This window comes from Agaricus bisporus, assembly GCF_000300575.1.
Source record: "Agaricus bisporus var. bisporus H97 unplaced genomic scaffold AGABI2scaffold_2, whole genome shotgun sequence".
NCBI classification, from domain to species: domain Eukaryota; kingdom Fungi; phylum Basidiomycota; class Agaricomycetes; order Agaricales; family Agaricaceae; genus Agaricus; species Agaricus bisporus.
In genome coordinates this window covers 893,000-920,150 of record NW_006267355.1, presented here as the reverse complement: position 1 = coordinate 920,150, position 27,151 = coordinate 893,000, and the positions used below count along the sequence as shown (strand labels likewise).

At 47.0% G+C, this 27,151-nt stretch overlaps 10 protein-coding genes across 10 annotated transcripts; 4 read left to right on the top strand and 6 right to left on the bottom strand.

The window, feature by feature from the left end:
- Positions 1-62: 62 nt before the first annotated feature.
- AGABI2DRAFT_199236 (hypothetical protein) lies at positions 63-2,999 on the top strand (the record flags this gene model as incomplete). The annotated part of the gene is made up of 5 exons (XM_006457975.1): positions 63-698; positions 748-1,281; positions 1,334-1,437; positions 1,489-1,992; positions 2,046-2,999. The coding sequence occupies 5 exons, from the start codon at positions 63-65 to the stop codon at positions 2,932-2,934; spliced, it is 2,667 nt and encodes an 888-aa protein (XP_006458038.1). The 3' UTR covers positions 2,935-2,999.
- On the bottom strand, positions 2,981-5,634 carry AGABI2DRAFT_216187 (DNA replication licensing ATPase). The gene is made up of 7 exons (XM_006457974.1): positions 5,583-5,634; positions 5,312-5,532; positions 4,941-5,262; positions 4,322-4,892; positions 3,880-4,270; positions 3,305-3,827; positions 2,981-3,251 (listed from the first exon to the last, which is right to left on the bottom strand). The coding sequence occupies exons 1-7, from the start codon at positions 5,613-5,615 to the stop codon at positions 3,180-3,182; spliced, it is 2,133 nt and encodes a 710-aa protein (XP_006458037.1). The 5' UTR covers positions 5,616-5,634; the 3' UTR covers positions 2,981-3,179.
- Positions 5,635-6,062: 428 nt separating this feature from the next.
- On the top strand, positions 6,063-11,217 carry AGABI2DRAFT_115056 (hypothetical protein; the record flags this gene model as incomplete). The annotated part of the gene is made up of 20 exons (XM_006457973.1): positions 6,063-6,273; positions 6,328-6,602; positions 6,668-6,761; positions 6,814-7,195; positions 7,249-7,510; positions 7,566-7,952; positions 8,005-8,114; positions 8,162-8,407; positions 8,464-8,827; positions 8,878-9,160; positions 9,213-9,306; positions 9,361-9,524; positions 9,574-9,614; positions 9,662-10,126; positions 10,183-10,514; positions 10,571-10,611; positions 10,674-10,727; positions 10,784-10,878; positions 10,930-11,031; positions 11,083-11,217. 20 exons carry the CDS (start codon positions 6,063-6,065, stop codon positions 11,215-11,217), a joined length of 4,137 nt encoding a protein of 1,378 aa, XP_006458036.1.
- On the bottom strand, positions 11,174-12,751 carry AGABI2DRAFT_190411 (hypothetical protein; the record flags this gene model as incomplete). Its single annotated transcript, XM_006457972.1, has 2 exons — positions 11,174-11,589; positions 11,640-12,751. The coding sequence occupies 2 exons, from the start codon at positions 12,749-12,751 to the stop codon at positions 11,286-11,288; spliced, it is 1,416 nt and encodes a 471-aa protein (XP_006458035.1). The 3' UTR covers positions 11,174-11,285.
- Positions 12,752-12,820: 69 nt separating this feature from the next.
- On the top strand, positions 12,821-13,414 carry AGABI2DRAFT_148541 (hypothetical protein; the record flags this gene model as incomplete). The annotated part of the gene is made up of 6 exons (XM_006457971.1): positions 12,821-12,848; positions 12,895-12,932; positions 12,985-13,044; positions 13,096-13,100; positions 13,151-13,170; positions 13,224-13,414. The coding sequence occupies 6 exons, from the start codon at positions 12,821-12,823 to the stop codon at positions 13,412-13,414; spliced, it is 342 nt and encodes a 113-aa protein (XP_006458034.1).
- Positions 13,415-13,470: 56 nt separating this feature from the next.
- AGABI2DRAFT_183133 (hypothetical protein) lies at positions 13,471-16,931 on the bottom strand (the record flags this gene model as incomplete). The annotated part of the gene is made up of 11 exons (XM_006457970.1): positions 13,471-13,796; positions 13,845-14,247; positions 14,299-14,379; positions 14,438-14,656; positions 14,704-14,965; positions 15,020-15,198; positions 15,245-15,344; positions 15,399-15,790; positions 15,845-15,980; positions 16,036-16,155; positions 16,207-16,931. The coding sequence occupies 11 exons, from the start codon at positions 16,929-16,931 to the stop codon at positions 13,471-13,473; spliced, it is 2,943 nt and encodes a 980-aa protein (XP_006458033.1).
- A 338-nt stretch (positions 16,932-17,269) lies between these two features.
- Positions 17,270-19,859, bottom strand: AGABI2DRAFT_115052 (hypothetical protein; the record flags this gene model as incomplete). Its single annotated transcript, XM_006457969.1, has 5 exons — positions 17,270-18,879; positions 18,932-19,004; positions 19,062-19,451; positions 19,503-19,797; positions 19,849-19,859. The coding sequence occupies 5 exons, from the start codon at positions 19,857-19,859 to the stop codon at positions 17,270-17,272; spliced, it is 2,379 nt and encodes a 792-aa protein (XP_006458032.1).
- Positions 19,860-20,514: 655 nt separating this feature from the next.
- Positions 20,515-23,407, top strand: AGABI2DRAFT_176537 (hypothetical protein). Its single transcript, XM_006457968.1, has 9 exons — positions 20,515-20,723; positions 20,774-20,936; positions 20,990-21,327; positions 21,376-21,534; positions 21,582-21,790; positions 21,842-22,116; positions 22,164-22,329; positions 22,382-22,538; positions 22,589-23,407. The coding sequence occupies exons 1-9, from the start codon at positions 20,520-20,522 to the stop codon at positions 23,174-23,176; spliced, it is 2,259 nt and encodes a 752-aa protein (XP_006458031.1). The 5' UTR covers positions 20,515-20,519; the 3' UTR covers positions 23,177-23,407.
- Positions 23,408-23,934: 527 nt separating this feature from the next.
- On the bottom strand, positions 23,935-24,575 carry AGABI2DRAFT_199219 (hypothetical protein; the record flags this gene model as incomplete). The annotated part of the gene is made up of 1 exon (XM_006457967.1): positions 23,935-24,575. One exon carries the CDS (start codon positions 24,573-24,575, stop codon positions 24,048-24,050), a length of 528 nt encoding a protein of 175 aa, XP_006458030.1. The 3' UTR covers positions 23,935-24,047.
- A 366-nt stretch (positions 24,576-24,941) lies between these two features.
- On the bottom strand, positions 24,942-27,132 carry AGABI2DRAFT_216169 (hypothetical protein). Its single transcript, XM_006457966.1, has 4 exons — positions 26,711-27,132; positions 26,488-26,648; positions 25,559-26,429; positions 24,942-25,500 (listed from the first exon to the last, which is right to left on the bottom strand). Exons 1-4 carry the CDS (start codon positions 27,123-27,125, stop codon positions 25,148-25,150), a joined length of 1,800 nt encoding a protein of 599 aa, XP_006458029.1. The 5' UTR covers positions 27,126-27,132; the 3' UTR covers positions 24,942-25,147.
- Between the last annotated feature and the right edge of the window lie 19 nt (positions 27,133-27,151).

Here is a 27,151-nt window from a genome sequence, read left to right as displayed (position 1 = left end):
GGCTGTGGAAGAGCTGCAGACGCCGATCAGCTGACAACTGACAACGCTACCTCGTCTCCTTCATGCGTCTCCTCCATCCCCTCCTCGCCGCTTTTCTCCTCCATTCCTCCCTCGCCGCTCGTCCCGCAAAGCGTTCTTACGACACACACGACTACTATGTCATCGAACATATCCCTCATGCCTCTGCCGCTTCTCTAGACGATGTCCTGCATGCCCTGGGGGTAGAATTCGTCGAACAGGCTGGAGAACTAGTAAATCATTGGCTGGTTCGCACCCCTAGAAATCTCCACGATCTATCATTCCGAGAAGAACCTCGAGACCGGGTAGTCGATGCGTTTCAGGCTCTTCGAGTGCGAGCACATTCATCATCCTCAAAACGTTCCACGTATACAGACCATGCGCACAGGATAGTTTCCTCCATCGGGCATCTATCCAAACAACAACTTCGCCGGCGAGTTAAGCGTGCCCCTCCTCCAATAAAACCGGAGGTTTCTGAATCCTCCCGTGCTGTTGCAAAACGTCTTGGCATCCAAGATCCCTTCTTCGAAAAACAGTGGCACCACGTCAATGACGAGTTTCCCGAGCACATGATGAATGCGACCCCTGTATGGGAGATGGGATACACCGGAAAAGGCGTCATTTCTTCCCTCGTGGATGATGGCCTTGACTATACAAGTGATGATCTCGCAGCCAATTTTGTGCGCTTTCCCGTTTCTCCTCTGTCCTTGGCACTCACCCACCATCAAGGATGCCGATGATTCGCATGACTTTAATGACCATGAGGCACTTCCAACCCCAAAAAATTCCGATGACCACCACGGCACAAGATGCGCAGGTCAGATAGCTGCAGTCAAGAACACCGTATGTGGTCTTGGTCTCGCCTACGAATCCAAGGTCGCTGGTGTTCGCATATTGTCTGGTCCCATAACGGACGTCGATGAAGCGACTGCGCTCAACTATGGTTTCCAAAATGTATCTATCTTCAGCTGTAGTTGGGGCCCACCTGACAATGGTATGTCCATGGAAGGCCCAGGATACCTCATCAAAAAAGCTGTCGTCAACGGCATTAACCAGGGACGTGGCGGGAAGGGCTCCATTTTCGTCTTCGCCAGTGGCAACGGCGCTGCTTCGGATGACCAATGCAATTTCGATGGATACACTAACAGCATATATTCCCTCACGGTTGCTGCGATAGATTACAAGGGTTTACATCCGTATTACTCGGAGGCTTGTGCCGCTAATATGGTTGTGGCATACAGTTCTGGCAGTGGACAGCACATTGTGATTCATTTTTCCCACCTCGTCGATCAAGCACTTACATCTTCTCTCTCAGGTCACCACTGACAAAGGGAAAGACTCCTGTGCAACCACCCATGGTGGTACGTCCGCAGCCGCTCCAAATGCTGCAGGCGTTTTTGTTCTAGCCTTACAGGCTCGGTATGATCATATTCACTCTCGAGTAATTCAAGATGCTCATTAATAATCCAGACCGGACCTTTCGTGGCGTGACATCCAACACCTTAGTGTAGAGACGGCAAGAATAGTCAATCCGGACGACAAAGATTGGGAAAAGACTGCAACTGGGAGGTTATACAGCTACAAATACGGGTACGGAGCAATTGACGCCTATGCCTTCGTCAAAGCCGCCGAATCATGGACGCCAGTCAAATCACAATCCTGGATTTTTACCGAGACGGTCCAGCTCAATGGTGGAAAGATGCCCACTCCAAGCAACTACACCGGCGGGCAGTTCATTGGACCCGGAGGCGTCGAAAACAAAATCACGGTCACGCAGCAAATGCTAGAGGACAATAACTTCGAGAAACTTGAGCATGTCAATGTCAAAGTTTGGATACAACATACCCGACGAGGCCATGTGGAGGTGGAGATTGTTAGCCCCAATGGAATCAAAAGTGTGTTAGCCAGTCAACGTCAGTTCGACAATGATGAGTCGGGCTTCCCAGGGTGGACCTTTATGAGCGTGAAACACTGGTCAGTCTCGCACCTCATTTCTTCCATGGCCTCGGGCTTATCCGTTATTGTAGGGGTGAAGATCCTGTTGGTGATTGGACTATTCGTGTTTCCGACCAAAATGAAGTCGAAAAAAATAATGGTTCCTTCCTTGGATGGAACATGATTTTCTGGGGTTCAGCTATCAACACTGACAAAACACGTCTATTTGAAGTCGAAGATGTCGAAGATGTCCTTCCACCGACCAAGGCGCCTATGCGTCCTATTTTACCTTCTGCCTCCATGACTACGCAGTACACCAAACCTACTTCACACCTCCCACCTGTTGATGGCGATATGAAAGATGAAAACTCGCAACCTAGTTCCCCATCAGCGAGTCCAGATGCAACTGCCACGGATGTTCCTACAGCGCCGGGCTGGTTTGACGAAATGTCTAGATTACTTTCAAACAGCAAATGGTTCTTTGGCGCTTTGTCACTAGTCATCCTCTTTGGAGTAGGCGTAGGCGTATTCTTCTGCCTGCGTAGACGAAAACGAAGAGAACAAAGCTCCTATGGACGGCTCGCGAATGACGATGTGTCGATGGCCGGATTGGGCAATCGCGGAGGTAACGGGCGTACGAGGGAATTATATGATGCATTTGGCGAAGTTTCTGAAGATGAGGAAGATGCGGATGAGACTACAAAACTACGTGGAACTTACCCTCCTGGACGATCCACCGATGGGCTTGGATTCCATTCTGGGTTCTTGGATGACGAAGAACCCTCGACCGCGGGTGGTGTGACGCCACGCCGCGAGCATTATAAGGATGATAGTTCTGAGGATGGTGATGATACCAGTGACTCAGGAAAAGAGAAGAGTAAAGAGGAAATCGAACTCATTAATACGGCTGGGCCTAATAGTCCAAATACTAGGACGAGTGGAGACGGTAGCTGGGAACACGCCAGCAGCGCAACACCATAGATATCTTTATAAATTCCATGCATTGCTTTCAAATACTCTGTACCATGTTTCATTCCCTTATTTATAATGCAACTGTAGATCCATCATTTGGTACTTACGGGGCATCGGAAGGTCTTCTTTTACATATATTATCACAATTTAATCGGAAAGAAAATATTTTAAACGACCAAGCGGGATAACTCGATAACGGTACAGCATACATTACACAAGAGTAGAAACAGGGAATAAGCACTAAAGAATATTTTTCAAGCACGGATAGTATTAAATTGGAGTTTGACGCCATTGTTGACCAAGAACCAAATATCCAAGTCCTCGTACTATTCAAAAACATCAATATACGAGGGCGAGAAACACTAAAAGGTAGACTTACTTGACGAATGGTTTCCATAAGCTGGACTTCAGTGAACCCAGCGTTCAGGACTCTCGCACGAATATCCACCATCGACAGTGTTTCATCATCCTCTTCCTCATCTGAATCAACATCCATATCTCTCTCACGCGCAGGCCCCTTACCCATCCTCTTCTGCCTCTTTCTTCTTCCTCTTGCACCTCCCATACCCTTGATCAATCTATAAATCTGACTGACGACCGATTTATCTGGTTCAAAATCTTTTTCTGCGTCGTCGTGAAGACTTTCTTTGCTACATTCCATCAACCGTAAAGCTTCATCAATGTCACCGTGCTCGACAGAGTCTGCGAAACGCAAGCGGGCGAGCGATTGAGCAAGACGGAGGATGCCGAGAAGAGTACGCGCAGAGGTGTAGGTATGCGATTTGTTATTTCGTTCGTCTTCTTTGGACACTTTGCGTAATCGAACGTAAGAGTCAACGATATAGTTTGAAACTTCGGGTGGGACGACCGGTCGCCGTTGACGGGCCATTGCAATGTAGTGTCTTAGGGTAGAGTGTCAATTCTTTGCCTGAGGCTAGATGAGGGAAAAGGTACCTCATGATAAGAGGCTCTACGACCTCAAACTCGAGAGCTGGATGATGGTTATTCATATGAACGTAAGTAACGTGTTGGGCCAGGCGTTCATCATCCTCGCGGGTCGGTTTGTCCAGAATCAGGAAGAGTAAATCAAACCGAGAGAGGAGGGCAGCTGGAAGGTTGATATTCTCCACCGGAGACACTTTCGTGTTGTACCTGCCGTACAAAGGGTTGGCTGCGGCGAGGATGGAAGTGCGAGCGTTGAGTGTGGTGGAGATACCAGCCTTGGAGATTGAAATAGTTTGTTGTTCCATGACTTCATGGATAGCGGTACGATCAGATTCCTCCATCTTGTCAAATTCGTCAATACAACAGATGCCATTGTCAGCAAGGACAAGAGCGCCACCCTCTGTCCTAATTTTAGCTAAATGAACTTGCGGCATAATCTTGACAAACGTACCTAAAACCATCTCATCGGTGACCGGATCTCGCATGACAGCGGCCGTAAGGCCAACTCCGGATGATCCTTTCCCAGTAGTGTAAACCCCTCGAGGAGCGATTTTTGACATAAATTTGAGAAGTTGGGACTTGGCGACACCGGGATCGCCCATAAGACAGATGTTAATGTCACCTCTGATTTTCAAACCGTCCCCAGTCACTTTGGTAACGCCTCCGACAAGGAGAAGTAGGAGAGCCTTCTTAACATCGAGGTGGCCGTATATTTCAGGGGCGATGCTCATAGCAAACTTGCTGTAAATGTTGCCATCACGCTTGAGTTGTTCAAGCTTGCGGAGGATGTCTGGCGTAACTTCCATATCACCGTATTGTTTCTTAAGCTGGTGGACATGATGAACCTCCAGATAAGTATCTGTCAGCAGCCCAGCACGAATGGCTTGGAAGCCAGTATACGGGATAGGAAGGAAAATGCCGCCGAGATGTACGACATCGCCGGGATTCATCAGACGAGTAAGATTTCCATGCACATGGATGGTCATAGTTCTAGGAATGTGACCAACAGGAACTTGGTCCGCCTATGTGAGGTGAGCCTCGATCAAAGCCTCGTTGAGATGTAAACTCACCATTTCCTGGATTTTGATTTCCTGGAAAGGACTGAACCGACAGGCCCGAGTTTGCATATGTAACGAACCGCGGATACCGTTTTTCAAGCACTCGTTTTGATTTTGACAGTCAATGAGAGGCGTAAATGTTTTATTGGAGATATCCTGGAACGTTTCCGAGCCACAAACGTCACACGTATAGGCGTTGACTTGTAGGAGGGGCTTGACTTCCGAAACCCGAGTGACGATGCCCCGGACAGTGATAAGGCGTCCGAGATGTGAGCCCTTGACCTCTCGTACGGCTAATGAAACGTCATTCTTGAGTGGTTTGAAGTAGAGATTACTACTCAATGAGTCAATATGCGGGAGATTGAAACGATTCTGTAACTCACTATCTCCTCAATAGGTGATCAGGGAACTTTTCCTGGCCGCCCACAATCTGGTCGTTCCGCTGCCGACGTTGATGTAGTATGACGTCTATAACTTCATCATACTCGGATATATCTTTTGTAGGAGGAGGCATTAATTCATCGACAATTTCACAGAAGAGCTGGATAAAGCGACGGGTGTTGAACATTATCCGTGAGACAAGGTCGCTCGTTGTAGACTCGTGCTACGGAAATGTTCATTAGTTTGGTAAAAACATTACAAGGATGACCCTACTGCATAGATGTCCTCCAATTCGATGATTAGCATTTGTTGCTCGCGGTTCGCGATTCGTTGCTAGAAACTGGATAAGCGCGTTTTGACGCGTCAAAATCTGTATTCTCGCGTACCAGCTGGTGCATATATTTGAGCTGCCTGGATTCGTCTGCATTGTCATCACGAATGTCAATGTCGGCGAAATTCTGCGCAAGATCCTTTTCTTGTGATCCTTTGAAGTTGGAAAGGAAGTCCTTGATCTTGCCTGAAAAAAGTAAGTCAAGGTTGCGATAGTATTATCAGCAGTGAAGAACCTTTGTCAAGGGTATAGTCGACTTTGAGGTCAATGGTAGGAAGGGCGGCCATTGATCGAGGGAATGAGATGAGAGGACCGACCCTGACATAATCAACCAGAATCAACCAAGTGCCGTTTCAAACTCCTACCTTCCTTGACCCTGCTCTTATCGTTACCCCACGCCTGTTCCTCTAGCTTTCTTCATCATGACTCGATCCAGCGACTTGAGTGACTTTCCGTCCTCGAGGAGAGGCCGACCGCCCTCATCACATCGGAGAGACTTCCCGTCCTCCCAGTTTTCGCGTGACACTCAGTCCTCGAAAGCCGATTCCAGCGCCTCTACCCCCGAAATTACTCCATCTCTCGCCTCTTCCACCCTTGCGTCTGACCGAGGCGTCAGTCCGGAGCAAAGTGGAGGTATGTTATACCATATCTCTTCTTACACCGAGAAACTCATTGTTTGTTGCACAGGCATTCGAAAGCGGTTAACCAGGAGGCCGGTAGATCGTTATTTCGACTCAAGTAACGTACCCAACAAGCGAAAATCGAGTTTCGATGACACCTCTATGGCGCCACGGAAGATACGGAAGTTGCGAAGCGATTGGCCGCCGCAACAAGTGGCTGGGGAAGTGATTGACGACTCGGAAGAAGAAGCCTCTAATGTTAGTATGGAGAAGGAATGTGGCGACGAGGGAGTGGGCGATGAGAATGGAGGAGGGATTTCAACCGCTCTCAAAAAGCCAGAGGTGAGGCAGCCTGCCTCGCCTTCCAACTACCTTGAGCTTATAAACCCCCTTTGGTATCAACAAAGCACACAGCGTATATGCAGGTCCCGACGTTACCGTTCGATAAACGGAAACAAAACTTTTTGTCACCCCGTCCTCAGTTGATGGAGATACTTTCAAGTATGTCAATTGGAAGCATTCAACGTATATGACTTAATATGAGATTCTTCAGTGGACAATTACGTCAATGAAGATGTTGTTCTTCCAGGAGAGAGCCTCAACTCGAACGAAGATGACGTTCCTGTCCGCATTCTACATGAATTCTCGATCTTTGATAAAACCACACGCAAATTCGTTCCTCTGGCTCAATTGTTAGAGCTGCAACTTGACCAAAGCGATAAGTACGTTGCAGCTGGTGAAGCCAGAGCCTGGATTGAACGGGAAGACGAGGATGACGATGAGGTTACGGATGACGATGATGACGACTATGAAAGTGATGATGAAGATGAAGACAGCGATGCTACGTCAACTCGCAGTGACTCACCAATAAAAATTCATACGACTCCAATACTTGAACTCACATTCTATGACTATACGGGGAGGAAGATGAATAAGTGAGCGTTTTTCGAGGAACTTCGTCTTTCAATGATTCATTTTTGGATGCTAGTAAAATATATATCCGCACCGAAAGTGCATGGTACATTTTGGGAAGACCATCCAAGCTTTACCGGGACGATTATACACCATTTTGGACCCAAGTTTGCATCCTCCATCTTATCATCGCCAAAGCATTACAAAATCCAAAAAGCACCTATGACGAGTTCATCAATGACTTCGATGACCCGCAGTTTAAAAACAAATTCATTGTCTCAGCGAAGATGATTCTTGGGCGTGATCTCAATAGAGATGATTTAGAACAAGATAATATTGTACGTTTTCTTAATGTATCTTGCTTTATATTCTATAATTAGATCTTATCCACAGAAACCGTTTATTGCCAGCATTCTTGATGATTTATGTCAAGACTGTAATTTATCAACAAAACTCAAGGATTCTCCGCTCCTCGCATATTTCATGGCTGGTATATCAACCAGCTCATCCAATTCAACGTCAGAAAAGAAGTCTAAACTGCCCGAACAAGCCAGAGCAACTGTTGTTACCCCTATTGTTGGACGAGTAGCAGAGCAGCTGTTCAACCACGCGTTTCAGGTAGTCGGAGAACAGCAGGAGCAAGAGAGTCACGAAGTTGCTGAGGAGATAGAACTTGTAAAAGAGCATAATGAAGACCCGACATCAATCATCTGGGGTGTACGTGCAACAGAGAACAGACAGTTCTTTACGAGTGTCAAAATTGATGAAGTTGAATACCGAGTATGTGTCTTGATTAATTTACTTACTATTGGTTATTGATATTTTGGTTTAGGCTGGTGAAGTTGTTATGGTTATACCTGGACAAGATTCAGATAGAGTCCGAGAACAAAACAGTAAAATGGCAGCTGCACAATCTGTAAATCAATATGGAAATCAATTATGGTAAGCCAATGACTAAATTCTATTGATTTGTACCTAAATATAAATAGGTTTTGTCAAATATTCTATTTTTTCGAAGAAGAAGGCAAAAAATTATTTCATGGCCAATGGTTGGTTCATGGATCGAAAACTATCTTACAAGAGGCAGCCCATTCAAAATCACTTTACCTCATTAATTCATGTGCTTCCAACCCAGTTGCTAGCATATTCAAAAAATGTGAAGTGAGGATTTTGGAAAGAGATGAAACGGAACCTCATGATGATCAGAATCCTAGAGCGGAAAATTATCACTGTGGGTAAGTAATAAAATTCTTTGACCTGTTATATCATCTGATATTGGTTGTTTTCATAGATTTCTCTGGGACGAAGAGCATGCAGCTTTTTTAAATCTTCCAACAAAAGAAGAATATAACATTGCCTTTCACACCCTACCATCCTATTCCCCTTGCTATTCTTGTGGCCTGGAAGCAATGAATACTGAAGCTGAAAGTGTTCGTTTGCTTCAAAAAGGGTTTTCTCTGTCAAATGTTGCCTATCATATAAACGATTATGTTTATATCCATCCACCACCTCATGAAAACAGCCTGCTACTCAAAATTGGTCAGATAGTGGAAGTTTCTGGTCCCATATCTGATATCCAAATCCGAGTTCGCTACTTGGAACGTTATAATGATACTCCTCAGATGGAAAAAGAGAAAAAAATGATGGATAATGAGGTAAGTCAAATTACTGAGTATTTGAATTTCTAATCTTACTGTATGTTTAGCGCCATCTTTATTTAACGTTTCGTATTGGAGAAGTTCATCCAGACCAACTTGATGGCAAGTGCTTTGTACAATTTTTGGAAGAAGATGGGGAAATCTATGAATGGACGAAGCACAATGATCACTTTTTTCTCAACCAGAAAGGTCACTCGGTATTGTTTGATATTGAAGCAGGAGATTTCGATTTTTGTGAAAAGTGTGTCAAAACAAGAAGAGAAGAACTTGCTAGGGCAGAACAATTGTTTGAGCACAATGGGCCACTTCGAGGTTTAGAATTGTTTAGTGGTAAGTATGAATTACGTGATATTATCTTGAATTGTCTCTTATTTTATTAAAGGAGCTGGTGGTTTTGGTACTGGCATGGAATTGTCAGAGTTTGTTGAGGCAAAATGGGCTGTTGAATACTCACCTGTCGCAGCTAAAACATATGCGTGCGTAAGATAGTTAAAACTGATGCAAATAGTAACTGAAAATTGTTTCCTTAGACGTAATCATCCTGCGGCTAAAGTCTACTGTCAAGATACCAGCCGTTTATTGCAACATACTATTGATGAACATCAAGGCAAAAACCCCCCACCATTGCAGTCCAACGACAACAAAATTTGTCCACCCATGCCAAATCGAGGCGAGGTTGATTTTATTTTTGGCGGTATGACATTATATTCCTATGATTTCTTTCGATGTTGACTGTATCACAGGACCCCCATGTCAGTCCTTTAGTGGCGCAAATCACCACAGGGTAATGCTCTTGAATTTCTTTCGGTATATACTAATATATTGTTCTAGCAAGCTGATGACATTCGGTCGACAATGCCCTGCAATATGCTCAGCTTCCTTGAGCATTATGACGCTGACTATTTTCTTCTGGAAAACGTCCGAGGCTTAGCAAACTATCCGCTTCTAAGCGAGCAGAAAGGACGCATACTTAGTGGTGGTGTGAAGTCCGGAATGGTGAAGTTGATCATGCAGTGCCTTGTTGCACTTGGCCGTCAGGTTCAGTGGAAAGTTCTTCAAGCGGGGCAGTACGGTGCGCCTCAGAACAGGGAACGAGTCATATTTTGGGCCGCTAAAAGGGGACTTGTCCTTCCGAAACATCCCGTTCCACTGTATGCTTGGAAAAGAGGTGCAATGAGTTCTCTATTACCGACTGGAACCAAGTTGCCTCCTCCGACGAGAAGTCTTGTTCCAGGAGTTTGTCATCAGTACGCACCATTGCCGCCGATTACGGTGAAAACGGCCATTGGAGATTTGGTACGTTTCTGTCTACTTCTCTTCTGTAATCCATTAAACTCAATTTAAACTGACAGCCGGCGTTCGATTGGTATGGTTTTCTTTATCTTACTTTTCTTCGCGTTAACGCCATATCCACGTTTAGGATCAACCCTCATATCATCGTTCGTCCGACGAAAGCAGACCTACAGTTCGACGCGCAACGCTCACAAGTGCTTGGAATCCCTCAATTCCACGCCGTTCACAGCGGCTCTCAAAATGAACTCGATTCCTATCCCGGTTATCCTTATGGAACGGAATACAAGACTGGACCGCAAAACCGATTTCAGATGTGGATGAGGAATGGAATGGGGGATAATAAGTTGCAAGGACATTATACCAAACGATTTTCATTACGGGCTGTTGAAGCGTGCGTAGTATGATTTTTTTGAGAGCGTGTTTTGTTTGCTGAATTGTGTTTTTTAGGACGACTACGGTACCTCTTGAGGAAGGTGCTGATCATACCAGTAAAGACTTTCCTGGTTTTCGCGTTCAATTCACCGTCTCCTGACACTTTTGCGTTGCGCAGGTCTACCTCTTGCTCTTCAACCAGGCCACAGGGTGGAGCCCAAAACCAAAAAAAGTCGGTGTCGTATTCGGTTTGACGTCTATATACAACTCACCCGCGTCTCTATGTAGGTTTCTACGGCCGGTTATCGAATGACGGGCATTTTGCATGTACGATGACGCAGTTAACGCCCGCGACAAAGAATGCACGACCATTACATCCAGACGTAAGCATTACTTCTCTATTTCAGCAGCTGATAGTCATACATATATACCAGCAACGACGGATGGTCACCGTCCGCGAGTTGGCACGTTCTCAAGGGTTTCCAGACAACTACGTCTTCGAGACAACTGGCACAGGATCAGCAATCTTCTACGACGTAAATCAGAACCTTTCTATCTTGACATTTTCTGACTGTTCTCTCACACAGCAAATCCGACAAATTGGAAACGCTGTACCGGTACCGATGGCATTGGCTCTCGGAAAGGAACTTGGAGTGGCACTCGTTCAAAGGTGGCAGGCCGAGCAGGAGAAAGCACGAAGAGAGGGGAGCCCTGTACTTTGAGTCTTTTGAATAAATGATGTATTATAAAAGACTGAATAAATACGATGCAAAGAAAAAAGACTAGATCCCTAATGCAAAATGAGTTTTGGCACTGGAGGTGGCCGATAGTCAGCGTAAACATTCGTGATAGGACGATTGCTGGTGCTGCTATTATGGGACGATCGACTCGAATTGCGGCGCAAGCTTTCACCGCGTTTTGGTTTGATCTTGAGCGAGTCGAGGCCGTTGCGAAGAGACAAGTTGGAGGCATAAACATTGCGGGAGGCATGAGGATGGGTTTGGGATCTACGAAGTTGTTCGTCGATCCGCCACATTCCGCGAACGAAGCTCTCGAGGTCGAGAGAGCCTTGTTTGTCTGCATCACATTCATTCCTGAAGATTCGTCGGTAAGGACGGCGAAGAGAGAGGGCCGGAGAACTCACCAGATTTCTACCAACTTGCGTTTTTCAATTCCTGATCGGGACCATATCGATTTGATAATACTTCCTTCAAGACGGTCATTCGGTCCAACGCTTTCATCAACCTGGGGAAGACTCGATTCTCTATTCTTCCCTTTGGCATCCTGGAGTTCTTCTGGTGTTGCAGTGATGAGATCGACAGATAATCCGCGCCAACCAGCGGCCTGTCTACCGCGCTTTGCCTCGGCATGGGCAAGTCGTCGTGGTTCATTCGCGCGGATGGCAGCTACGCGGCGTCGTTGGATGATATTGGCATTGAATACAGCACCATAGCGTTTCTGCGCTGCTAAAGGGACGGGGGTCTGACGTTTAGGCTTGGCGGTCGCTGGTGATAAGATCGATGATGAAGGAGAAAGAGGGAGGGTGGTAATGAGAGTGGGTGTTTGCACGCTGCTGCTGCTGCGGCGAGACTGGGAAGAACTTGTAGAACTTTGTATGGACGAGCGGTCAGATGCACGAGACGGCGGTGGCGGTGGGACCCGACGCGGGACGTAGGGGAGAGGCGTTGCTGCAGGGAGTATGGGCTGTGATAGCTTTTGTGAGGGTGAATGAGTGGTGGGCATGCTCGAGGGACGCTGTGGAAGAGGAGGCGGCGGTGGAGGAATGGAGACTTCTTCAAAAGATTCCGTAAGACTCGGTGAACTCGGGACTCTGTCGACGGGATTCGTATTGGCAACCAAACCCAAAGCACTCGAGTCGGTATCGGAAAGCGAAACAGAGTGGAAAGAGGACACAGAGGAGGCCTGAGCATGGTTTCCCTTTCCACCGTTCTGGTGGGCTTCAACGCCGCCGAGTGGGGGGTAGAGCCAAGAACTGTCGTTTTCCTGAGTAGACTTGCGGCGGGGTAGCACTGGGCTCTTGGTCTTCATCTGGAGGGCGGGTGGTTTTGGTTTTGGTTTGGGAGGAATGCGAAGATTGGGGGTTGGGGGGGTCATATCGTCGAGAACCCAGTCGTTGAGGTCAAACAACGACGCCTTGCTGCCGAGCGGTGGCGGGGACGGAGGGCGGGCAGTGGGCTGGCCAGCGGCGGCTTGGAGGGCGTCGATGCGGGACTGGATGGCGGTCGACGTCGGCATGGGTTGGGCTCGTTCTGCCAACTTACCCATCTCTTGTTTCCCTTTTCAAACTCCGCTCCCACACTCGTCATGTCATCCGACCTCTACGCCGTCGCTGGTAAGAATATCTGCTCTCCCTCTCAATTCTCTCCTTACCTGCCCAGACTTTTGTCTCATCCCTATCGGCACCGGAGAGCCTTCCGTACGATTTCACTCACCATCTCACGTCTCACTTGCTCACCGATTCTGATCAGGTCGCGGAATACATCGCAGAATGTCACCGCATTCTTGAAAAATCAGGCGTCACTTTCAAGGTATGCATGCCCCTTCATAATACGATTTGACCTTACTTTTTGTTATCAAAGATGCAGTAAGTTTCGTTTGACTTTGCTCCGCATAACCTACTCAAGATCTCTCAAGCGGTTACGGCACTAATCTTGGTATCGATCCATCAGCAACAACTTTTAGATGTCCTCTGACATCATAAATCTAGAAGGACCATGGTCCCAAGTCTCTCAGGCAATCCACGACTGTCACGCCGCTGTACATGCCAAAGGCGCTCCCCGCGTAGCTACAGACATTCGCATCGGCACTCGCGTCGACCGTCATATCATCCCTGGTACAGGCAACGACGGCAAAGTCAAACGTGTAGAAGATATCATCAAGGCAGATCCCTCGTCCTAGGTTGTATGTACCTATAAAAAAAAGTCTTTGATTATAATACTTGCAATACGTGTACATTATAGTCCTCTCACAGGTCCTTCACGCCTCCCATAAATCTGCGCAAGTAGTCCCAAAACTCCACCATCTTCAAGTAGTTCTTCTCCATCTCCATCCTGTCCCCCATCCTGTCCATCACCATATCCCGTTCTCGTCCTCCTCGCACCATCCACATACGACTCTCCAAGCCCTAATCCACTTCCACCGATCATCCCATCCCCCTCTCCCACATCAACCACCTTATCCTCTGCCTTCTTCTCTTTCTTCTCCAACGACTCAACCTGCGAATCCTCCAACACAACCGTTTTCGCCAAGTCCGCTGCTCGTGCCGCACTATACATCGATGCTGCAATTGGAATCCCAGAACTAGGTCCAGAACCGGCGCTCGACCCGCTCAAAAGTATCGATGTACCCGATCCCTTCCTCTTATGAGCAGCCATACTTTGACTCTGTTTCAGCGCTCTATCATACTCTTGCGCCTTTTCCGCCAAAGTGATTCCACCCATAGCCTCCTCCCCTTGTCCCCCGAAATACACAGAGGTCGACGATGAAAGTCCAACGGCACCCGAAAGCGGAGGTGAAGTCACAAACTGAACATGATCATTGAACACTCCCGGAGTAGGTTGATGTGGCGGTTGAACTCCAAAATGTCTCCGTCGATACAGATTCGCAATGCTATGCGGATCACGCGAGTTGAACGGTAATGCGCTGTTCGTCGCGCCCGCTGCGATGTCTGCCATACGACTCAGATAAAGAGAACCAGAGGGATCGGTAGGATTCCAATCTGGATTCGCAGCCTGCGAAAATTATGAACCATATGAGATTAATTGACAGACAAATGTACCCACCTTGAAATTGAGGAAACTCTTTTCCATTTTGCCCTGATTTGAGATCATTTTCTTGTCATTCACCGCTTTAGGCGCACCAAACTACAACAACCGCTCTCATGAGCAGGTCTCCAACCCAAGAGAAAGGAACAGGACATACCTTGACATTCCCATGTCTCTCAAAATTGAATTCAGCGAAACTGCAGACATAACCTCTACCGTCGACATGCACAGAGAATTCACGGAAGAAGTCAATGATCGCAGGTGCACAATCCGGCAAAGAAAACCACAACACAAACGGCGTGAGCACCACCGATATGAGTTCCTGCGCGAAAATGAGAACTTTCATCGAAAACAGCTCTCCAAAATCTTGATGAATCTAAAGAGTAATGAGCCAACGCCGCATACCAGTGAAACCCCAGATACCTTTTTGCTGTGAAGTTGATTTTTCCAATCCTCTGGCATGTAGTGTGTGTAGGTTATCACCTCGGTCATTAACAATTCTGGGTCAAACACTCGATTCTCTTCAGGTATCATCCCTCTCGTTGCGGCCATGATTCCACCGAAAAGTGCCAGATAAAAGGCGACAGTTCCATGCGGTGAGAGTTCAAACTTGAGCAGATCCGTATCAAGCACCGAAGCAAGGGCAAGCACAGCGGTGAAGGCTCCAGCGACAAACGACACAAATCTAAACACAACAGATGAGATAGAGACAGAAGGAGAGATATAGATATTGATGTACCTCATTATAAGCGATATTTTCTCATTAGGAAATTGTCCAATGTAGATATTCGCCAATGGATAACTTTCATCCAGACGCCGCGTGAAAAAGTGCGGTAGTTCATTGAACTCGCGAAACTTCCATTTGGCATACGAGGTGTACCTCCGACTACCAACGGAAGAAGGGTCACTGCGATATTCCTAGATAAAGTCAGTCAGATTCACGGTTAAGAGATGTGAACGGCACCTCAAAATATCGGAAGAAGGAATACATAAGTAAATACAATACTATAAACGGCACGAAGATCGCATTCAGGATCCCCATGAAGACAAATCTACGGCGAAGGCTGTATAAAATAGTTGTTCAGTACGGTCTGTATAATCCTCAATCTGAAGCTTACCCTTCAATAAGTAAAGCTCTATTCTTGCTCTTCAAAAAGACCTTTCTCACTCTTCCATGATGGTCAAACAAATAGTCCATCAAACAAAACCGTAGGTTCCATTCCAACGCTTGTGTCAACACTTTGCCCTTGCCTTTCTCCTCCGCTACGAACCTCTCGAGAACCTTGGGAAATGGGACACGCAAATCTAATAACTCTTTGTTGAACATGGCAATGAGATAATTTTCTTGTCGCATAATACGATTAGCGATGTCGTGCGCATCTAGTTTTGCGGTTGTCGTATCATTGCTGCCGTGCGCTTTATCTGAAGAGAGGGCTGTTATGGGATTTTCTTGTCGTATTGAGCCGATGCGACGAACAACTTCAGGCCAGGATATTGTCTGGATATCAGCCTACAACCCATCTACAGTTAGTGTATGTAGCATTTGCACAGATTAATGACTCACGTCGGGTATCCTAAGAAGGTGCGTGTAGAAATGATACATGTCGATGAGTCGATGAATATCCAGAACGAATGATAAGAGTTGCCAAATGTAAAATGCAAGAAAGAGCAGGAAAAATAAGAATGTTAGTCCATGAAACCTGCATGACCCTGTTAAACTAGCGGAAAAAATAGAGACAGAAAGACAACACATACTTGGAAACACATCTATCAACTATGACTTCGGAAAGATGGGTGTGTTTCCCATCTCGTAGTCGTGAATAATCCACGCAACCCATTAAGAAAGTCGAGAAGCCAATAACAAAACCCATTGTTCTGCAGAACATCTTCAGAACCTTGATCGAATGGATAAGAAGAGGGACATACAACAGATTTAACCCACGAGCGAGTGCAATGCTATAAATCCCCTTCCCCTCATAATAATAGTAGACTTCCTGCAGAAACGCGTCGAGGTTGTACACATTTACCCAGTTCCACAAAGCCCTTTCATACGCGTCCAGCCCTCCCTTAGACGCCCCGACCCGCCGCCTCCCAGGTCCAGTCCCTCCAACGCTTGAATTTCTCGATGACTGCGCATAAGGTCTTGTTTTATGGTCCCCTTCCTCGAGTTCTGACGGTCTTGGTGGAACACTGAGGGTCATGTCTTGGTCCTGAACCGAAACGGGAAGTATCGGTCGTCCTGGTGGCATTCTCCTTCCAGAGACAGAATGCAAAGGTTGACCACGCTGTGGACCACTGGGTGCTGTAAAGTCCGTTGCGGTGGCCTTTGCTTTGCCTTTCGACTTGGATGACGAGGTGTTTTTGTGAATGGTAGCATTCGATCTCGCTGTAGGCGTCTCGATAATAAAACTCTGTGGTACCTCATCGTCTGAAGAGTCGTCTCGCCTCTCCGAGTCACGAGTCTTGATATTTGGCTTCGACAAATTCATTTCTGATTTCCAGAGACCTGCCATATCCTTCTCCTCTGCTCTGCCATCTGAAGCGGTGAGACTTGGCCCTCCAGACTGAATGTCTCTGCCTTCTAGCTCATTTTCTTCCTCGACAGGAGACTGGTCTGCACGCATGTAGCCTTGGTAGGTACGTGAAGTCATGGGATTAATCATATTGAGAAATGGCCTGGAGGAAGACATTGAAGCTCCGAGAGTACGTGAGCTGGACATGTTGGCCGTATCGCGAGGGTATCGCGACTTCGAACCGGAGAACGCAGGCATGGACGGGTGAAGTGAAAAGAGCAGTAAGTCGGTGGAGGGATGGATCAGGATGCTAATTCAGTCAACTTGTCTCCCCGTGACTAACTATGATCAGCCGAGGGCCACGCCACACCGACTCAATCATCCTCATACCACGCAAGCACATATATTCCAATCCTAATATAGCGTAGAGTACATTCGAGTTCTATATACTTCGCCTCCTCACCGACCTTTACATTTTAAGCACCATTCACTGCCTTGACGGCTACAACATCCAAATCGCTCGCTGCGTTTAAAACAGCCTTCAGACCAGATGCTGTAATATCCGTATCAGTCCCTATTCCCCATGCTGACCTCTTCTTCTGTCCAACGACGTCATACACTAATTCAACATACGAAGCAGCTACCACTTCCGTGCCCTCACCAATCGAGTGCTCCGAGTATTCTCTGATAGTCAACGTGCCATTGATATGACTCTGTAGAGCTGCCAGGGCCGCTGACAGAGGACCGTTACCCTCTCCAGTGACTGCGCGTTTCTCGCCTGCAAACACGAACTCTCCTGTCAGCTGACGACGCGTGGCATCGACGTGTTCCAGCTTGAACGAATCCAAGACGTATTTTGAAGGAATACCGAAATAATATGACCTCTGGAATAGTCCAATAAGGTCATCGTATGAAATTTCAGATCCCTTGTCGTGTGCATAGCGTTGAACAATTTCAAAGAACGAATTTTGGAATCGACGAGGAAGCTCAAGGCCCAAAGCATTGACGATAGCATTGGCGATATCACCGTGAGCGGAAGTGGCGTTGAACCCGACACTCAGCTTCAGTTCTGGTAGCACACGATCACCAATAGCAGAGTTGACTGCGCTTAGGAGAGCACGAAGGCCAGAACCGGCGATGTCAGAATCTATCCCAACACCCCACCATGAGGTCGACGATTTGCGGTCATCGGTTGGGACAACCTCCACATAAGATGCAGCTTTGACATCCTTACCCTCGCCAATAGCATGTTCCGAGTACTCGCGGATGGTGAAGTTGATTCGGAGGTGAGTACGAAGGGCGTCCAGAAGAGCAGACAGAGGCCCATTACCATCTCCTCGAATCACCCTGTAGACGCCGTCGACAAGCAAAGTACCATCAAAGTGACGTCGTTCATCGGGCTGGTCATCAGTGGCATCGTCTTGGGGATCGGAAGTAGGTTCGGCTGAAATTTTGAAGTTGCGAAGCGCCAGGCGACCCCGATATTTGGGTCCACCAAGGTGATATGTCGAACGGAAGGCAGTTGTTATATCGTCGACCATCATCTCGCGAGCCTCGCGGTCTGAAATTGTTTGGATGACTTGATAAAAAGCGACCTGCATTCTGCGAGGAAGATCCAAGCCCAAATGTTGCTTGATGAGATATGCAATGCCACCCTTGCCCGACTGAGAGTTGACACGAATAACAGCTTCATATGTCTGGCCAATGTCAGCGGGATCGAGGGGAAGGTATGGCATGTCCCAATATTGGGGCTCTCTCTTGGCTGCAGCTTCCGCATGACGAATCTTCTGAGCCTCAAAGCCCTTTTTAATAGCGTCTTGATGCGATCCAGAGAATGCGGTAAAGACTAGCTCTCCCGCATATGGATGACGCGGATGAACGGGGAGATCGTTGCATTGCGTGACTGTCTCGATGACGCTCGGCAAGTCACTGAAATCAAGTTCAGGGGCGATACCTTGAGAATAGAGATTCAGAGCCAGGTTGACTAGATCAACGTTGCCTGTTCGCTCCCCATTGCCAAAGAAACAGCCTTCAATCCGGTCGCCACCTGCAAGAACACCAAGCTCCGCGGAAGCAATTCCAGTTCCTGTTGTAGCCGGTTACTGGGTGTTATCTATAAGAGCACGAGAAATCCAAACCTCGATCATTATGGGGATGTAGGCTGACAACAACCTTTTCACGTTCAGATATGTGATTACAGAAGTATTCGATCTATATGTGCAAATAAGATTATGAACCGCTCGCTTATTGTCATTTCAATCCACTTACTTGGTCAGCGTAGTGATTGGGGGGAGCAATCTCCACAGTTGAGGGTAAGTTGAAGATGATACGGTCTTCACCGGTACCAGCTTTACCCCACGCAGCCTTAACAGCCTCGCAGATCTCAACAGCGAAATCTGGTTCTGTTTGCGTGAAGGTCTCTGGACTATATTCATACTTGAATTTGGTTCCATGTTTGGCCGAACACTCCTCTGTCAATTGCTTCACGAGTTTAGTATGCTTCACGGCAAGTTCGATTGTCTGTTCCTTTGAATTTCTGAATACAACGTTACGAAATGTTGGCGACGTTGCGTTGTACAGGTGAATTATAGCATGCTTGGTGCCTGCGACAGAGTCAATGGTACGTCTGATCAAATCCTCTCTAGCGGGTGTTAACACCTAAACTTCTATGCATAAGCATCAGAATACAAACTCGATGCCAAGACGGACCTGGACCCAGACATCGTCCGGAATTTCGCCGTTTTCAATGAGGCCCCGAACAAAGCCGAAATCGGTATCACTAGCCGAAGGGTATGCAACCTCGATTTGCTTCACGCCGCACCTCACCAACTGGCGGAAAAACGTGGTCTTTTGTGGGATAGTCATCGGGTTTGCGAGAGCTTGGTTGCCATCGCGCAGATCTGTCGACAACCATATTGGTGCCTTGGTGAACTTGTTTGAGGGCCATTGGCGATTTTGAAGGTCAAGAGGTTTGTACGGTCGATATTTTTGGGAGGGATGTGGGCTAGCAGCGATAGCATATCAATAATTGCCAGGTGCATGACGATCAACCTACAGCATAGGCATATTAAATCAAGCAAGGAGGAGGTGAGATGAAAGATGTGTTTTGTAAAGTTTTTTGCAAAGCTAAGAAGCTAAAATATAAATGGAACCTGCACATGACTCGATTCGTTGGTGCTCACCGTCCGATCATGAAATCAATCGAGTGTATTACTGGCAAGCAGCATAAAATTTAAGGCAAGCAGGAAATTATATGATATCAATATATAGGATGCGTAGAAATACGAAGAACACAAACAAGAAAACGGGGAGAGTCTGGGAAGATATTTGGAAGTAGGAGGATGGTACCGGCGAATCAACTAACAGATTTGACTTGCGAGCTGAATCAAGTCAAGCATTGGACTCCCAAGGAGGGGAATTTGACTGGTGAACCGCAAGTAAGTAATCAGAACAAGATAAATCCTGGAATCACATACCTGTCACATAATGGCAGGACAGCATTCATGCCGCCGAGTCTTTCATTAAGACGCAGTACTTAGCCGCAAACGAGGAAACAATGACAGGTACAGGTCATTCAAAAGTTGCCGCATACAGCATGAACGATGGAAGCGGCGCGCGCGAGCGGGTGAAAACTACAAATGCACTTCCATGAACGGTTATCAAAATTATACTTACATAAGCAGCGCAAAAGACGATCTATGATTCCGTCGAAAACGTCCATCTGCTATGTCTCTTACCCTCTCGTCCAAATCATCCCCTTTCCCTTTCTCTGCCGTTGCTATCGCCGCTTATACGGGCAAAACCAATGTTGTTTTTGATGAGGCCGCCAGTAGCATCACTCTTGAACTCGCAGGCAACACGCATAACGATGAGGGTGACATTATCCAGGCCATCGCCGTAGCTGCAGGTCTAGCAGACGACTATTCAAGGGTATGTATATTGTTTTATGTACTACTCTCTATCTCTCATTTGTCATCAAGTCGCCGGTATATCTTACTCTTGCTATGACACTCAAAACTGCAATGGCCCTTCCTGAAATCAACACAACTCTTGATCTTCTCAACAATTATCTCGCGTACCACACATTTCTTGTCAGTCATGAAATTTCTGCGTCAGACTGGGCAATATGGGGCGCTATTAAAGGCCGGTAAACCGACTCTCACTTTTGGACACAATCTTATCTATTGCCAAAATAGGAAATGTCAAAGTTATCGGCCTTCTGAAGAACAACACGCACCAACATCTTGCACGTTGGTTTGCGCACTTGGAATCATTGCCGTCAACACAGAACATTTTAGCTGAACTAGCAACTGCCCGTTCAAGCAAAGCACGCTCTAACAAGACTGCCGCTGGCTTCGCCCTCGGGCTTCAAAATGCTCAAGAGGGTCAGGTCGTGACGCGTTTCCCCCCCGAACCAAGTGGCTACCTCCACATTGGCCACACCAAGGCAGCAATTTTGAATCAATATTTCGCAAAAATGTACAAGGGTAAACTCATTATCCGATTCGATGATACCAACCCATCGAAAGAAAAGGTGGACACGCAACATTTATCTCCGATATCCTTCTAATCTTGAGAGTAGACCGAATTTGAGGAGACAATCCTGGAGGACCTGACTCTTCTTGACATTCATGGCGATGTAGTGAGCCATACGTCCGACTACTTCGACGCCATCTATGGATACGCTATCCAACTGATCAAAGACGGGAAAGCCTACGCTGACGATACCGAACAAGCACAGGTCTGTGTTGCTTTTCACTTTTACACTGTAGTCTCATAAAAGAAAAGATGCGTGAGGAGCGAGGTCAAGGAATTCCCTCTAAGCACCGAGATGACAGCATCGATGAAAATCTCAAACACTTTGCTGACATGACTGCCGGAACTGACGAAGGTCTACGATGGTGCCTGCGAGCTAAACTCAGCATTGATAACAACAATAAGGCATTGAGAGATCCCGTTATCTATAGGTGCAATACCCTTCCCCATCACCGTACTGGGTAAGCTCAAATCTTCTCACTTTTGACCCAGTTCTCTCATTCCCGAGTTAGTGACAAATGGAAAGTCTACCCTACCTACGACTTTGCCTGTCCCATTGTTGATTCTATCGAAGGCGTGACGCATGCACTCAGAACTAATGAGTACCGTGATCGCAATCCTCAGTACCAATGGATGCTCGAAGCCACCAACGTGCGAAGAGTTAACATATGGGATTTCAGTCGTCTGAACTTCATTTACACCCTCTTGTCCAAGCGCAAGTTGCATTGGTTTGTAAATGAAGGACTTGTTAGGGGCTGGGACGACCCACGCTTTCCCACCGTCCGAGGTATGGTCATTTTAGTTTGTCAGAAACACTCACTAAGCCTTTTACAGGCATTCGTCGTCGTGGGATGACTGTAGAAGCTCTTACCCAATTCATGTTATCACAAGGTCCCTCACAGGCTGTTGTTTCTCTTGAGTGGGACTCCATCTGGACTTTGAACAAGAAAATCATCGATCCGGTTGCGCCCAGATTTTGGGCTATCAACAAAGAGAATAGGTGAGGTACAAATGCTTCTAGTGTTACCACTTTGGCCGCTAACAATTTTCAGTGTCGTTGCGACTCTTTCAAACGGACCTGCGGCTCCTGAGGTCAAGATGCTTCCCAAACACAAGAAAAATGCCGAGGTCGGAAAGAAAAAGACGGTATACTCCAATAAGATCATTATCGAACAAGAGGATGCCGCATCCTTTCAAGATCAAGAAGAGGTGAGTTATTCTCGGTTCCTAAATCATCCTTGCCTAAGAGAATGCTGCAGATCACACTCATGGATTGGGGTAATGCGATCGTCCGCCAGAAACAAGTTGACACTTCAGGCAAGGTTATCTCGCTTGTTATGGATCTTCATCTCGAAGGAGACTTCCGCAAGACGAAAAAGAAGGTCACTTGGCTTGCAGAGCATACTACAGAGCACCCTCTTCCCACAGTGATGCTCACTGACTTCGACTATCTCATCACGAAGAAGAAACTCGAGGAGGAAGATAACGTCGCAGACTTTGTCACTCCGGTAACCGAATTCAAGGAGATCGCTTATGCAGATGCCAATGTCCTTGAGTTGAAAACGGGTGATATCATTCAATTTGAGAGGAAGGGATACTACATTTATGACAACGAGAAGGATGGTGTACGTGAATTCTTCAAGATACCCGATGGTCGCGCTGCCGGAATTGCCAGTAAAGCCACACCAGCACCTCAGTCTATCCCCGGTAAATCTGCGCCGGCAACCTCGAAGGATACAAGTGACGATACCACGAAGATGTATAAAGTGAAATCGGTTTACAGCGGCGAGGTTGGCATACCAGACGACGACGGTAAAATGTACAAAATCCGGAGTGTTTACGACTAGGTCTATCATCACAGTATAATTCAATACTTTGTCAACATAATCCGACCCTAACCTGGCGCAACTTTACGGATTGAATGAGGGGCAGTGGTCAGTAGAAGCCATAGCCTTTTCGACCAGCTCTACAGCAGATCTGGCAATGTTTTGATAGACGGGTTCCGTCAGCATGTTGATTCCTTCCCTCGCCCCCACGAACATTGAATCAAAATCTTCATTCGGCATTTGTGTTCTCTCCATCCTTGGTGCGGAATTACTGAGCACGCGCATCAAATACCAGAATATCAGCTTCAAACTTCCATCTCTTTGTGTTTTAATTGTCAAAGTGAACGGTTCCTGAGAAGCGGCTTCAATGTGTGGACGGAGACCAATGTAAAGATCTGGGTTGGGTGCACGAGTGGACATGGAACATGGGAGCAATTCGCAAGGAAAGCCTGATTCTTCAAAGACCTCGCGGACTGCGGCATGCTCTAAAGACTCCCCCACATCTTTACGGCCTTTAGGTAGGACGAATTGATTTGTCTTGGTATTACGAAGTATACAAATTTCGAGCCTATTGATGGCATCGGAAGGATTGTATTCCGCGGGTATCGTTGGTGGAGTGACATTGGATATAGATGATGTTCCCGGTGTAGTGTCGATTGTGATCGGTGAATTGGATATAGATTCGGAGGAAGTGGATGATGTTGAGAATGAACTTGGCGCTGTACTTGACGATGGAGTAATCAGATTCATTTCGGCTGTTGGTGCGAGCCGAAATAGAACGCCGCCCGCGGCGAGAAGAAAATTATCACTGGAGAATTGGAGGGGAATGATTTGTGATGGAGGCATGCGGTGGTATCAGTTCGAATAGCCGGATCAAAAGCATTCATTTATGTTAGTGAGGAAGGGCAATCTTATCTAGAACTTCCCAACTCTCAACTGGTCCGACACACCTCATAACCCAGATCTCTGCAGCAAGAAACCCGCCAATCCACTCTTTCTCGGGGCTGACACGTAGTTGTACACCTCCACTCGAGGCAGCAGCTATTAATTGTCTCTCTTTCAGCTCCTCGTAGTATTTATCCCTTTCTCCAGCCACCGCATCCTCGTCACTCACATACACAAGTGACATATGAGGATACTTTGGTGTTTTAGGAACTTTATCCAAATTTTCATGCAAAGTCTTGTGCAAATCCAACAAAGCCTCGTCTAACTTTATAGAAGCATAGACCGAGCGAAAATAATGGTCGCCAATGTTGACTGATTCTAATTTGACTGGAAACGCACGCTGGGCAGTGGATATCGATTTGCGAATAGTCGATAATGAAATTGGTGTGTCGGATTTCACGGCTGCGAGAGTAATATGGGGTTCAAAACGAGGATAGGTGTCGGCTGAGTGAGGTCGGTCTTTTCGAATGTTCATGATTTCTTTGAGATCTTCTGCCACGTTGCGTGGAGGCATGATCCAGAGACCGAACTGGGCTGCCAGTTGTGTGATAAGCCTGTGTACAGTTTCCATGTTAAAGAACTCGACTTACTGTAAGACTTGTCCATAATAACAAGAGTACGCGCAAAAGATATAATGGGAGTTAAGAACGTTTATATATTTACATCGGTAACGTGAATCGGACAGGAGAAACCCGATTATCTCACCACGACGAACTTCAATATACATGCTTGGTACCATCCTTAAGAAGCTCGTCGCTCTCTGGCACAAGTACTTGGGGCCATCAGGAACAAACGCTGGCAAGAGACGATCTGCCATTGTAAAGTCATGCAGTGAAAAGACGAGTTCAGAAATGTTATAAATTTCACGAATCTTGACAGTAGATATTACACATGAGCGAGGAGCGAAGTTTGGCAGAGAAGGGGGCGTTCAATAAACATACAACTTGAAAATACACAGTGAAAGGGAATGGAAAAACGGAACCAACTGAAACAGATCGACATAAACGCGCAATTTGCCTTTAGACAAAGGAAGCCGACGTTTAGCTTTTAGATACCATTAAGATCCTCCTGGACATCGGATTGACTCTCATTTAAACTGACCCAGCTGCTGTCAGCAACGCTATCTCCCGAGATGCTCTCTACTTCGTGATCAGAGCCTGATTCCTCGTGCTCGGGTGACTCTGGTTGTGGTTCGATGACGCTCTGAGAAGAAGCTTGGCTAGCCGCGTTGGAAATCACTTTGGACTTGGGTCTCGTTGGAGCAGCCGAATCCCCTGGAGGTAATACGAAAGGCTGTGATGGGAGGAGATAATTCCTGATTCCGACCAAAACGTGAGGAACATTGAGAAGGACGTCCAGTAAGGATGAGGGTAGATGGGAAGCAAGCTTGTATGTTTGAGCTATCGAATAACATTATTGTTAGCTCTGTTGCACGACACAGGAATAGAAGAGACTTACCACCAGCACCAACAGAAAACCTTTCGCCTCTGATCCAATTTTTGATTCTCCCGGGCTCGATTCCACATAATCTGCATCCACCACTGCGTCCTCCACTAACCACGGATACAATATTCTTTACAAACACAGACACGTCTGTAGGCTTCCTAGCGGTGCGATTTGTGTCTTTGAAAACAGCGACAAAGGTTTGCCAAGCCGACTTGGGATGCCCATTCAGAGTTCGAGCAGAAGTTGCTGCAGTACCTTGCAACACACTTGCAAAAGCCGGCCCATAAGCCAATTTTTCCGACGCACTCCATCCTCCCATCGCTTTCCAAATATTTTCGGCTTGAATTTCCCTACTTTCCTTGGATATGGCAACATCAAATGTTCCAACATCCACTACAACCACTTTGATGTTTTTCATTCCCTCTATACCTTTCCCAGTGGCTGCTGCGGCTCTTATCTCCCTTCGTAGTACTTCCGTAGCCCTTTCCGTAGCTGCTGCACTCATTGATCTGACACCAGCAAATGGTAAACCAACCCTTGTATCCGTGGCTGGCAGGCAGACCACCACCGTTTTCTTGAGACCTTTGTCATGAGTGATAGCCGAGCCGGCTCGCAAGAGTGGCAACAAAGCCTGAATGACTTGGAGCGGCGTTATATGCGTTGCAGTCAAATACGGTAGGTAGCTTTCGTTCAAAGGCACATGTTCGAGCGGGGCAAGAGTTCGTGTTGACGTGCGACCGGAAGGGAGCGTGAGTAAAGATATAACAGAAGTTATATAGGACTGTGTGGCGAGTGATGCGAAAGGATCTCCAGCTGCATTGATGGGAAATTTGCGAGCAAGTGTCGCTGTAAGAGACCTCATAAAGGCGGGGAGCATAAGTGGCTGTAGAAAGCGGGCATGTGAGGAAAAGGCTTAGTCGGTAACAAGGAAAGACTCGCACCTCATAAGGATCCAGAACCAAAGCCTTGACATATCCCTGTGTTTGACGTTCCAAAGGTTCAACATCTTCCGGAGTAGCAACACTAGCGATCACAATATATCCTTTCTTCTCCAAATCCAAAATCAACGGCAATCCATAGGGCGAGTCAGCGCCGAGAACGACTAATCAATATATTTAACCCCAAAATCGTCCACAAAAGAAGAGAAGGATTGATCGTACACACCTACTACTTGCCTGCGGTCTGTCGACTTTGTTTGTTGAGCCCGCAGTCGTTGCTGGTCTCGCCTGGAACGTGGGTGGTTATATCGCACGAATAGACCTGTGCCAACGATAGACGCGGCAATGCCTGTCGTCATCCACGGGTGGTCGGTGATCCACTCTGTTGATTTCTCTAGCCATCGAGTTGGAGCGGGAGATGGAGGTGGTGGAGGCGGAGGCGGCACCTGAAAGTCGCCAAGACTGGGTATGCGAACCTCTGGAAAAGTGGGAAGACCTGGACCATAGCGGGAAATGTCAATCCAGAGACGGTCAGCAACCTCATGGACATCTGGGAGGCCATGAGCAACGGCTGAAAGGGAGGAAAAGAAATAATCTTCGCAAGAGGCCAGGTATTCTTCAATCCTGTCAAAAGTGCTCATTGTGGATGAGGTCAGTGTGCACCATC